The 12,859-nt window shown below is 42.0% G+C and overlaps 1 protein-coding gene across 1 annotated transcript in view; it reads left to right on the forward strand.

Annotated features, from left to right (window-relative positions):
- Nucleotides 1–559: 559 nt before the first annotated feature.
- The window catches only part of LOC115018486 (zinc finger protein GLI2-like), a 49,520-nt gene continuing 37,220 nt past the window's right edge, over nucleotides 560–12,859 (forward strand). The window contains exon 1 of the mRNA XM_029447450.1: nucleotides 560–653. Coding sequence (XP_029303310.1) covers nucleotides 560–653 — 94 coding nt within the window. The remainder of the gene's footprint in view (nucleotides 654–12,859) is intronic.

Raw genomic sequence — 12,859 nt, forward strand, 5'->3', positions numbered from 1 at the left:
AGTTCGAGCCACAAAGCTGGTGTGAGTCGTAGCAGGAGGTCAACAGTCAAATACACTGTGGGGACAGAGCTCAGCCCTCCCCGTCCCCCACCCGCACCCCTGCAGCGCAGGAGGGGGGGTCCATCCTCTTATTCCTAATGGACGTCTCACATGGAGGACCTGCTCTTATATTCTTTTATTTTTATATATTACAGCTGCAGATATTAGTCGACCTGTTTGTTTGTTTTTTATTTTATATCAAATTAAAGTGACAAAACAAGACTTCACTATTCTCTGACTTTTTATACGCCAAGCAATGAATGAATTACTGCGGCTCTTATTGTGTTGTATATGTGCACCGGTCCGTGTGCTGCAGCATCTGATGAACAAAGTTCACTTCAACACTGTGTGTTTGTGCCGAAGTGTATTTAAACTTTTTCTCTCACTTTAATGACGCCGAGTGCTCTCAGTGCTCGAGTGTCCTCAGCTCACATCATCGCTTCCTCTCCTCAGAGTCCTCCACTCTTTCCAAGTTAACGGCTCCTTTTGTGTTTCCTCCACTTGCAGAGCTCGTTAGGCGATGGACGCTTCCACATCGAGAGACTCCGACAAGAAACACAAAATGGACGGGAGCGGATTCTGCGAGCTTCCGAAGAAACCCTCCGAGACGAGAGGTAACGCTTTTTAATTTCAACTCTGTCCAGAGCAGCTGCCGTGTCCGGCTGTGTCAGGCCTCTGCATGCGGCCCGGGTCTCGGATCAGGGGGGGGGCAACACGAGCGATGAAATATATATTTGAAAGATAAAGAGCCTCCTCAGGCAGAGGTGACTTACAGTAGATGTCTGAGAGGAATCCTAAACAGACTTTAAAGAGCATCACTAATGCGGATCGGCCGGGTCCAGGTGCTGCGGCGAGGACTGTAAACACTGATGAGCAGATAACATGGCATGAGAGGGGGGGGGGGGCAAGTGAGAACCACTGTCAGTGTTGTTGAACTAAATGAAGAGTAGCATTGAAGCAGTGAGCCGCCCGCGCAGGCAAAGAGAGAATACATGTTTAAAAGATGTCAGCTGATGAAAGCTGCGTATAATGAGGTTCTTACCTCCAGAGTATAACGCTGCTGCAGCCTCACAACCAGGCGGCCGCCTTTCAAATGGAAATTAAACGCGTGAGTTAGTGACATTTTTACTCATTAATGACGGACTTGGTGGCCTGCCACTATAAAGAAACACCAACATACGAAGCTGGGAAGTGCTTCTGACTACACCATCTTCTCTGTGCTTCATTATACTTTATGATACTTTATGTGCCATTTTATAACATGAAGTTATTGTAGAAAGAAATCAAAGATGTTGGTTTCAGTTATTAAAACCCCACAGGGTTGTACACTAAGGGTTCAAACTGCTTTCAAACGGCACATTCAGGTCAAAAGTACTGTAGGACAAATGTAACACGCCTGTAGTTTAAACTGATCGTACAACAAGAAGCAAGTCACGTAGTTCTGTCTAGGAAATGTTGTGAAGTTATCAGGATATGAAGTGTAAAAGAATGCAGCTCCAGCTCCAGTGAAGCAGGAAGTGCGTTTGTAAACTGACGTGCACTGACTGTAGAGTCGGTCTGTGCTTCACAGGTTGTACGCACACATGAGGTATGTTCCCGTGAAGCGAGAGAGAGGACGCATGTTTAAAGATGTCAGGCAGCTGATGAAAGCTGCGTATAATGAGGTTAAAATACCTTGTTCTTACCTCCAGAGTATAAAGGCCGAGTTAGTGACTGACGCCGATGCAGAGTGACGGCCACTTTTGAAATGGAAATACAGCCGGTGAGTTAGTGGCACGTCTGCTCTTTAGTGAAGAGCTTGGTGGCCTGCCATGATGAAGAAATCCAACATTAATTCTTCATGAGAGAATATCAATGTAGGGCAGTTTTACATGTGGCCTGTTTCTTCACGCTCCTCTTCAATATTTGAACAAAGCTGAACCCTGTTGGAGGATGAGGACGGAGACGTTCTGTAGGGATCATCTGGTAAAGGCTGTCCCAACATGTGTCTGTAGTCGTCTGTCTGCTGCAGAGTCCGGTCTTCATGGTGCGTTCAGTCTTTAACTGTTGGGTGGATCAGTTCTCCAGAGAATGTGACAGTTTCACATGATGCAAACTGAATATTAAGCGTCCTTAATGTTGATAAGTCTGTGATATTACTGAGAGATCAACTTCCTGTCAGGGTGAGATCAATACGCCATGGATCAAGCATTACATCAGGCCTGAAGAAGAGTGTCTCTTCATCAGACACAAAGCATTAACAACGACTAACTGACTAAAGACCTAAATAACCAATCAGTAAAAAGCATGACTGAAGTGTGTATTCACGGTTCAGACTGAGTAGAAGCTGCTAACGTGCTAACGTGCTAACGTGCTAACGAGTGTCGTTGAGAAAGACTGATAGACAAGACGCTGCTGAACAGTAAATAAAGCTGTAAAGAAGTGTAGCTTGTTGCAGCTGAATATAAATAATAATAAAACCTCTGAACCTCAAACTGAAACTGAATCCTGTTGTATATTTATACATTTGGTCATTTTCAATATCAGCTGCTGACTTTTTAATCCTCGCTGCTCAAATAAAAAGTCCCTCCATAACTCTTCCTCCTATCAGCTTTGTGAGAGTATTTTAATCTTAAATAAACACCAAGCAACGATTCGCCGCCGCCGTCTCCACCAATCAGATATCGTATACCTCAGTGCTAAGAGCCACCAGCGTCTGCCACGTGTGGAGACAGAGCAATTACTTATCGGCGTAATATGCATTATTATTCGTGCGGCCGGCGCCTGATAAGTGAATGTGCAGCGAGAGGAGGCAGATGAGGCGAGGTCCTTGAACCTGAGCGTCTCCCAACATCTCTGATATACTGCGGCTCCTCCGACTGTCACTGTTTACTGCTCACTTCCTGTCAGCTCAGTCCTGCCCACCTCTGAGGCGCTCTACCAGCCCGCCACCTTTATATTCCCGTCCGCGTTATTTATTCCAAACAATGTCCTCTCCATCAAAGCACATGGCTAATGCCGAGTTTTAATATGTTATTCACACATAAAACAAGCTATTTACAGCGTGCGTGTGTGCAGAGGGGGATGGACGGCCCTGCGCCGCTCTGAGATCTGTTATATCACAGTTTAACAATCTGGATTGCTAATAGAACCATTTATCATGGAGCGGTCATTTGTTTCACGGAGCCGCCCGGGTCCCGGTCCCAGAGGCCTATGGAAATGGGGTGCGCATATAATGAAGCTCAAGTGAGAGTCACTTTATTTAAAAGTGGATACGCGGCGCGGCGAGTCAATTAGGATGGACCCAGGTGCTCCAGACGCTCCTATCTGATGATCCCCCACCTCGCTCCTCCGTCCACCCTGAGACGCCCTCCTACATGAAAAGTGTGAAATAGAATAAAACTCTGGCACGGTGACTTCCTGGACGCCGGTTCGGTCCTGGCAGCGTGTTCGCCTCGGCCGGGCCAAGCCGGGCCGAGCCGGGCACTCTGCTGCCGCTTAATAGATGCAAATGAGCGCTTGTATTTCCTGTGACAGCACGCATCTGTCTGCTCACAGGGCCGCGCCACAGCGAGCACATTTACGCCGTCTCAGGGACCTTTATGATTTCAAAGCCATTCGTAATAACCAAAGGTATTTAGAGTGGTGAGAACAATCCTGCGCCGTTATTGATGCATGTGTCATCGTGCAGACTCGGAGGATTAACGTGTGTGTGAGGGCACAAACTCCTCTCTTTATATACATACAAGACTTTTCTTTAAGGCTGGCTTCAAATCGCATTTCTGCAGGATTGCTTAAATTTAGAGTTATTGCCTTTTCAAAAAATCCATCTTTTTTTTTGGGGGGGGGGGGCTGTTTCATATATATATATATATATATATATATATATATATATATATATATATATATATATATATATATATATATATATATATATATATATCCAGTCGGCCAGTTTGAACTGGAAACCCTCCATGAGGAGTGGGAGCCAATCAGAGTCTGCAGAGGACGCAGTGAATACTGATATGTACACTTTGTTTTCAATGGCTGCTGGAGCTTTCAGTCCTTTACATGCTCTTCATCCCCACTTCTCAAAATATGGTATACATTTCTATTTTTTCTCCGAGCACTTTCAGGACAACAGCGGTCGGGGTCCATTTAGTAGCTTTTCCGGAGCTTTCAAATGATCTTCAGCAGCAGTTGAAGCGTGGAGAAGAAACACAGACGACTCCATCTACTGATGAAGATCATGTGAGACGATCGAAAGCTGCTGCTGAGATTGTTTTCTAGATGAATATGAAGTCTCCTCTCATCCCGACCGAGACGTATTTTAAAAACTAAATTATGAGAACACGGGCCTTTGAGAGTGTGTGTGTGTGTGTGTGTGTGTGTGTGTGTGTGTGTGTGTGTGTGTGTGTGTGTGTGTGTGTGTGGAGAGGAAGCTGTGTTTTCCTCTCCTCTGTCTGTGTCAGTAAACTAGGCCACAGCAAACTGCCGGCGCCGCTAATGATTTGATGAACTGGCTTTGGTGGCTCATGACATACATCTTGCTGAGAGTGAGTTTGTCACTGGAGAGGGAGATTGATGTGCCGCGCTCATTGTCCCGGCGCCCTCCCCCGACTCCGCCCCCCTCCCTGCAGCCTCCCAGGTCTTTCTGCTGAGTCTGGCTGGTCCGCAGGGAGGGAGCCCTAAGTACTTAGCACCTCCTCTGCTGCCCGGGGCACGCTGGGTGGGGGGGGGGGGGGACCTAAACAGGCTAAACATGGGAGAACATCTTTCAGAGTAAATACAGCGCGAGGTGCAGAGCGTCCAGCAGCAGATATGAAACTATTTCCATTGTTATATCATTTAAAATGGAACAAAACGAGACGACACTTCTTAGAGTTAACGTACGACGTGACCTCCACCGTGTTTGTCTCAGACGTATCACACGATGTGTATTTATCACTTTCACATCATCGTACGATATCTGGACGTGACCTCCACCGTGTTTCCTTGATCAACTTCTTATGATTTTATTTTCTTCTTTACATTTTCTTATTCAGGATATTTAAATTTGTGTTGTATGTGTGAATATTCTTATATATTAGTACATATAAGATATCGTCTTTAAATGATATCAGAGACAATATATCGTCCGCCTGAAGTCTGAGCTGCTTCTTCCCCGGCTGTGTAAATACTATTTTAAGAGGAGGGTTAGCGATAAGGCTGGATTTCTTTATCTGGCCGGTGACGGGGGGGGGGGGGTGGACAGTGAGTGATGCAGGCTGGATGCGCAGGCCCCCACCGCGCTGCACAGAGCACAGGGGGTCAGGCCCGCTGGCAGAGAAAAATGTGACGGAAAAAAGCTCAGCATCCACCTCCTACTCCAAAAGGACGGCCACTAATCTTCCTGAGAAGAAGAAGAAGAAGAAGAAGAAGAAGAGGAAGAGGAAGAGGAGGGGGCTCTCTTCTAAATGAGGCCCTGCCCGGGGGAGGCCTCAGTGCAGAGAAATAGCCCCCTGACATGAGCACAGGCTGACTCACACACAAACTATTTCACTGCCAGCCGGGCGGCTTGTTTTATTCAGCACAGCAGATGTTTAAAATCACCATTTTGGATTTCCACAGTTAAATACACGTTTCAAACACTGGACTATAGTAAACTTCTCAAAGTGACATCCGGCCACCAGGGGGCGACGCACGCGTTAGCTTCACCGTCCGCTGCACGCGCACAAAGTTTGTCACTTTCTCAGAGTAAGAAGTGAAATGAGCTCAGAGGTTTGTGCACATGTGGCTCCTCAGTTCAGGAGAGTTTCCAGTAATCACAGTGATGACTGTTTCCACATGTGAGCCCACTGCATCCACAATCATGTGGGATAATGACACACACACACACACACACACACACACACACACACACACACACACACACACACACACACTACTGGATAACAAAGTCTTGCTGCTCTCAGGCTGCTGGTTTGAGGAGCGTCGTGAAGGAAACATGGCCTCGTGGATATTCCACCAGATCCAACTAACATTAAGTAACATATACTCACAATGCATTGTGGGAAGTGCTGATGTGTAAGTCAGCTATAGAGTTTAAAAGCTTTGTGCTTCACGTTCCTGAAGAGCTTCTCATGGCGACTTCATTCATACGCTCCTTTAATACGATGGACAGACTGAAGTGTGGATGAAGATGAACAAAGGATGAATGTTCCTCACACATTTGTACCGTGTGCTCTTGTTTATAGGAGACATTATAAATAAAGTTAAAGTGAAGTTTAAACTACAGGCTGGATAACGAAACATGCAGAACCCACCGGCTGCATTCCTGCAGGTTTAATGTGGATGTTAGAGGATTAGGCCCGAAGCAGGGAGGGACTCCACCTTCTTCATTCCTCTGCTGTCCCCCTCCTGCTCCGCCCCCCCGAGCCCCCCAGCATGAAGAACTTAGTCCATTCACGAGTCATCAGTGCGTCTTTATATTATACATGTATTATAGCTGTAACACACAGTCTGACTGACGTTACCATCCCAGACACGTGTGTGTGTGTGTGTGTGTGTGTGTGTGTGTGTGTGTGTGTGTGTGTGTGTGTGTGTGTGAACAGCTGGATCTTTAGAGACTAATAATCTGATGCAAACTGCAGATGAAGATATTCTTCAGGTCGCAGCAGCTGGAAATGTTCTGGAGACAAACTGTGTTTTTGTTTGTCGTCTCGTTGGAAGCTGATTTTACTAAACGTTGCTCTTGAGTTCATGTTGAGCCGCTGAAATGTGGATCACTGAACAACCTGGAGATCAAATGCTCCTCAGTGAGAGGACCGCCATCACCTGAGAACTGAGTTAAATCTAGTTTAGAACTGAGTTAAATCTAGTTTAGATCTGAGATCAATCTAGTTTAGAACTGAGTTAAATCTAGTTTAGATCTGAGTTAAATCTAGTTTAGAACGGAGTTAAATCTAGTTTAGAACTGAGATCAATCTAGTTTAGAACTGAGTTAAATCTAGTTTAGAACGGAGTTAAATCTAGTTTAGAACTGAGATCAATCTAGTTTAGAACTGAGTTAAATCTAGTTTAGAACTGAGTTAAATCTAGTTTAGAACGGAGTTAAATCTAGATTAGAACTGAGTTAAATCTAGTTTAGATCTGAGATCAATCTAGTTTAGAACGGAGTTAAATCTAGTTTAGATCTGAGTTAAATCTAGTTTAGATCTGAGTTAAATCTAGTTTAGAACGGAGTTAAATCTAGTTTAGATCTGAGTTAAATCTAGTTTAGATCTGAGTTAAATCTAGTTTAGATCTGAGTTAAATCTAGTTTAGAACTGAGTTAAATCTAGTTTAGATCTGAGATCAATCTAGTTTAGAACGGAGTTAAATCTAGTTTAGATCTGAGTTAAATCTAGTTTAGAACGGAGTTAAATCTAGTTTAGAACGGAGTTAAATCTAGTTTAGATCTGAGATCAATCTAGTTTAGATCTGAGTTAAATCTAGTTTAGAACTGAGATCAATCTAGATTAGAACGGAGTTAAATCTAGTTTAGAACTGAGTTAAATCTAGTTTAGAACTGAGTTAAATCTAGTTTAGAACTGAGTTAAATCTAGTTTAGAACTGAGTTAAATCTAGTTTAGAACTGAGTTAAATCCAGTTTTGAACTGATTTAAATCTAGTTTAGAACTGATTTAAATCTAGTTTAGAACTGAGTTAAATCTAGTTTAGAACTGAGATCAATCTAGTTTAGAACTGATTTAAATCTAGTTTAGAACTGAGATCAATCTAGATTAGAACGGAGTTAAATCTAGTTTAGAACTGAGTTAAATCTAGTTTAGAACTGAGTTAAATCTAGTTTAGAACTGAGTTAAATCTAGTTTAGAACTGAGTTAAATCCAGTTTTGAACTGATTTAAATCTAGTTTAGAACTGAGATCAATCTAGTTTAGAACTGAGTTAAATCCAGTTTTGAACTGATTTAAATCTAGTTTAGAACTGAGTTAAATCTAGTTTAGAACTGAGATCAATCTAGTTTAGAACTGAGATCAATCTTGTTTAAAACTGAGAACTGAGTTAAATTTAGTTTAAAACTGAGTTAAATCTAGTTTAGAACTGAGAACTGAGTTAAATCTAGTTTAAAACTGAGAACTGAGTTAAATTTAGTTTAAAACTGAGTTAAATCTAGTTTAAAACTGAGAACTGAGTTAAATTTAGTTTAAAACTGAGTTAAATCTAGTTTAAAACTGAGAACTGAGTTAAATCTAGTTTAGAACTGAGTTAAATCTAGTTTAAAACTGAGAACTGAGTTAAATCTAGTTTAGAACTGAGTTAAATCTAGTTTAAAACTGAGAACTGAGTTAAATCTAGTTTAGAACTGAGTTAAATCTAGTTTAGATCTGAGTTAAATCTAGTTTAGAACTGAGTTAAATCTAGTTTAGAACTGAGTTAAATCTAGATTAGAACTGAGTTAAATCTAGTTTAGATCTGAGTTAAATCTAGTTTAGAACTGAGTTAAATCTAGTTTAGAACTGAGTTAAATCTAGTTTAGAACGGAGTTAAATCCAGTTTAGATCTGAGTTAAATCTAGTTTAGATCTGAGTTAAATCTAGTTTAGATCTGAGTTAAATCTAGTTTAGAACGGAGTTAAATCTAGTTTAGAACTGAGTTAAATCTAGTTTAGAACGGAGTTAAATCTAGTTTAGATCTGAGATCAATCTAGTTTAGAACGGAGTTAAATCTAGTTTAGAACTGAGTTAAATCTAGTTTAGATCTGAGTTAAATCTAGTTTAGAACGGAGTTAAATCTAGATTAGAACTGAGTTAAATCTAGTTTAGATCTGAGTTAAATCTAGTTTAGAACGGAGTTAAATCTAGTTTAGAACTGAGTTAAATCTAGTTTAGAACGGAGTTAAATCTAGTTTAGATCTGAGATCAATCTAGTTTAGATCTGAGTTAAATCTAGTTTAGAACTGATTTAAATCTAGTTTAGAACTGAGTTAAATCTAGTTTAGAACTGATTTAAATCTAGTTTAGAACTGAGATCAATCTAGATTAGATCTGAGTTAAATCTAGTTTAGAACTGAGATCAATCTAGATTAGAACGGAGTTAAATCTAGTTTAGAACTGAGTTAAATCTAGTTTAGAACTGAGTTAAATCTAGTTTAGAACTGAGTTAAATCTAGTTTAGAACTGAGTTAAATCTAGTTTAGAACTGAGATCAATCTAGTTTAGATCTGAGTTAAATCTAGTTTAGATCTGAGTTAAATCTAGTTTAGAACTGAGTTAAATCTAGTTTAGAACTGAGATCAATCTAGATTAGAACGGAGTTAAATCTAGTTTAGAACTGAGTTAAATCTAGTTTAGAACTGAGTTAAATCTAGTTTAGAACTGAGTTAAATCCAGTTTTGAACTGATTTAAATCTAGTTTAGAACTGAGATCAATCTAGTTTAGAACTGAGAACTGAGTTAAATTTAGTTTAAAACTGAGTTAAATCTAGTTTAAAACTGAGAACTGAGTTAAATCTAGTTTAGAACTGAGTTAAATCTAGTTTAAAACTGAGAACTGAGTTAAATCTAGTTTAGAACTGAGTTAAATCTAGTTTAGAACTGAGTTAAATCTAGTTTAGAACTGAGTTAAATCTAGTTTAGAACTGAGTTAAATCTAGTTTAAAACTGAGAACTGAGATACATTTTGTTTAAAACTGAGCTTTCTTGTCACAATTTAAATGTCTAAGAAATAATCGTTGTGGATGTGTGGAGCTGCAGAGTCTTTCAGTCTTCCTGAGCTGTGACGTGAGTTTGGAAGGTAACTGATCGTTATGGTTGTGGTGATATTGGACACAGCAGAAAGTAAAGCTCACATCAGCTGCGGGAAACATCTTCCAGGATGTTCAGACAACAGACGCCAGAGCATCGAACATTTAGGGAATGCTTTGCTTTCTAGCGCGACGGCAGGACGGTGTGTGTGAGTCTACTACACCTGAGGGTTACACCACCTTTAGACTGCCAGCTGCACGCTCACACTGAGAGGACGAGATACACTTTGCTATAATAAGGAAGATGCACTTCAAGTCTTCAAAGTAAACAATGCAGTAAAATGGCTCCTGTGACTGTCAATCAACTCATTGATTAAGCGTTTGAGCTCTGCTTTAATTTATAACTTCACATATATCTTAATTTGCAAAGTTACTGTCAGCATGAAAATAAGTATTTGAGTAACTTCCACCACTGTTTATATTTACATTTTATTACCTTCAGGCAAACACGTTTTAATCCATAAAGGCTGAAATTGGTCGTATCAGGAAACGTTTGACAAGACTTCCTTTGTGCCTTCAGTGTCTTTAAACGTAATGCTTGTTATTTTACGCTGCGACCTGCACAGCTGCTCTTCACACAGGCGCAGTGAAATGTGAAGAGGCTCACTAATTGCCTTGTAAGTATTGCAGAAAGCAGCTGGAGATTAGCAATAACAGCTAATTAGCTGAGCTACAGTGGAAATCAAAGGATAAACACACAGGCCGTGTTTGTCTGACGATTATAAATCTTTATGAAACGGCAGCTTGTCATGTTCGTGGGTTTTAAAAGCTCCGGTCTGAGAGAGCGAGAAGTGTTGAGTTTCTGAAGAGCTGCTGAAAGTGAGCCCACGTGAGCGGCGGCGTCTGAGAGGACACGGTGCTGCACGAGGAACACTTCCCCTGGTGGAGCTGGAGCTCTGCACAGCGCTCACAGGGAGGATGCTGGAGCTGCAGACACATCTCTGCACTTCAGAGGAGCGATGACCCTGAGGTGGATCATCTCTCACTGTTCTTCACGCGACATAAGAGCATCACAGTAAACATTATTGATCTCCTGCATGAATTAAACAGAAGATAAGAAAGTTTATTTTAAGGGTGCTGGGGGGGGATGTTTGGGACAGACATGGAGGCAGTGGTTCTGACGATCAGCACGGCATCAAAATCTGTATTTCCAACGTCATTAATATATATTTTATATATATTATATATATTGTCTATTAACGTCTTGCAATCAGCTTTAATCTACAACTTATTATTTTTACATTACATTATTTATCTCCCCATTATTCATTATTATTATTAGTTTGATTTAAAGGCAAGTTGAGTTTGCATTTTGAACAAGATGTAAAATAATAATATATAAATATTTATATTCAGGTTTTAGTTTTTTCTTACTTTACTGCCATCCACCATTATTGACAGAATTATTATATTTGTAAAATATACGTATATATTATGTTGCAAACTCCACATGTGGAGTCGTATAAATGAATAATAATATTTATATTACAGGAGCAGATTCAGGGATCTACAAAGTTTCTTCTGGTTTATTTTTCTGAATTGAAACTCTCAGCCGCCCTTTTGTTGCAGAGACCCCCCCCCCCACACACACACACACACACACACACACACACACACTGAACCCACACAGGGTCACCGCGCTGGTCCACGCCCCCCCCCCCCTCCCTGACTGACCAACCCAGGCTTTGTGCTTTAATAAAGGGGGGGCGGCACCTTCCTCACAATATCCCCATCGCCTCACTTCCCCCAGAAGCAGCTCTGTCACACGGAGCTTCAGAAGAAGCTTCTGAATCAGCCTCACTCTGATGTTCAACATGAAATCATTTAATGATGTCTTCTGCACATCGACACGTCACCGCTCTCTCCTCTCTCCTCTCTCCTCTCTCTCCTCTCTCCTCTCTCCTCTCTCCTCTCTCCTCTCTCTCTCTCTCTCTCTACTCTCTCCTCTTTCTCTCTCCTCTCTCCTCTCCCTCTTTCTCTCTCCTCTTCCCTCTCTCCTCTCTCGTCCTCCTCTCCTCTTTCTCTCTCTCCTCTCTCTCCTCTCTCTCTCTCTCTCTCTACTCTCTACTCTCCTCTCTCCTCTTTCTCCTCTCTCTCTCCTCTTTCTCTCTCCTCTTTCTCTCTACTCTCTCCTCTCTCTCTCTCTCTCTCTCCTCTCTCTCTACTCTCTCTACCCTCTCTCCTCTTTCTCCTTTCTCCTCTCTCTCCTCCTCTTCTCTCTCCTCTTCTCTCTACTCTCTCCTTCTCTCTATCTCTCTCTCTCTCTCTCTCCTCTCTCTCTACTCTCTCTCCTCTCTCCTCTCTCTCTCCTCTACTCTACTCTTCTACCTCTCCTCCTCTTCTCTCCTCTCTCTACTCTCCTCTCTCCTCTCTCTCCTCTCTCTCTCTCTCCTCTTTCTCTCTACGCTCTCTCTCTCCTCTACCCTCTCTCCTCTCTCTCCTCTCTACTCTCTCTTCTCTTTCTCCCTTCTCTCTCTCTCCTCTTCTCTCTCCTCCATCTCTCTACTTTCTCTACGCTCTCTCTCTCCTCTATCTCTCTCCTCTCTCTCTCTACTCTCTCTCCTCTTTCTCCTTTCTCTCTCTCCTCCATCTCTCTACGCTCTCTCTCTCCTCTATCTCTCTCCTCTCTCTCTCTACTCTTTCTCTCTACCCTTTCTCCTCCCTCTCCTCTCTCTCTCCTCTCTCTCTCTCTCCTCCTCTCTCTCCTCTCTCTCTCCTCTCTCTCTCCTCTCTCTCTCTCCTCTTTCAGGAGTCTTTGGTATGAAGTTATTCTTGTGCTTGAGTTTCTGAAATACGTCTTAAAAAGGCACGAGTACATTTGTACCTGCTAATAACAAGTCGTTGCATATTATTTATAATCACACGAGAATCCAGGACACAGTGGGACCACCTCATAGTGTTTTGGTTTGATCCACTATTGAGGACAACAAGAGAAGAAGAGAACAGAGCAGAGGGCCACAAAGAAGAGAGTACAGAGCAGAGAGTACAGAGCAGAGGGCACAGAGCAGAGGGCACAGATCAGAGAGTACAGAGCAGAGGGCACAGAGCAGAGAGT

Source organism: Cottoperca gobio, chromosome 2 (genome assembly GCF_900634415.1).
Source record: "Cottoperca gobio chromosome 2, fCotGob3.1, whole genome shotgun sequence".
Classification (NCBI taxonomy): Eukaryota; Metazoa; Chordata; class Actinopteri; order Perciformes; family Bovichtidae; genus Cottoperca; species Cottoperca gobio.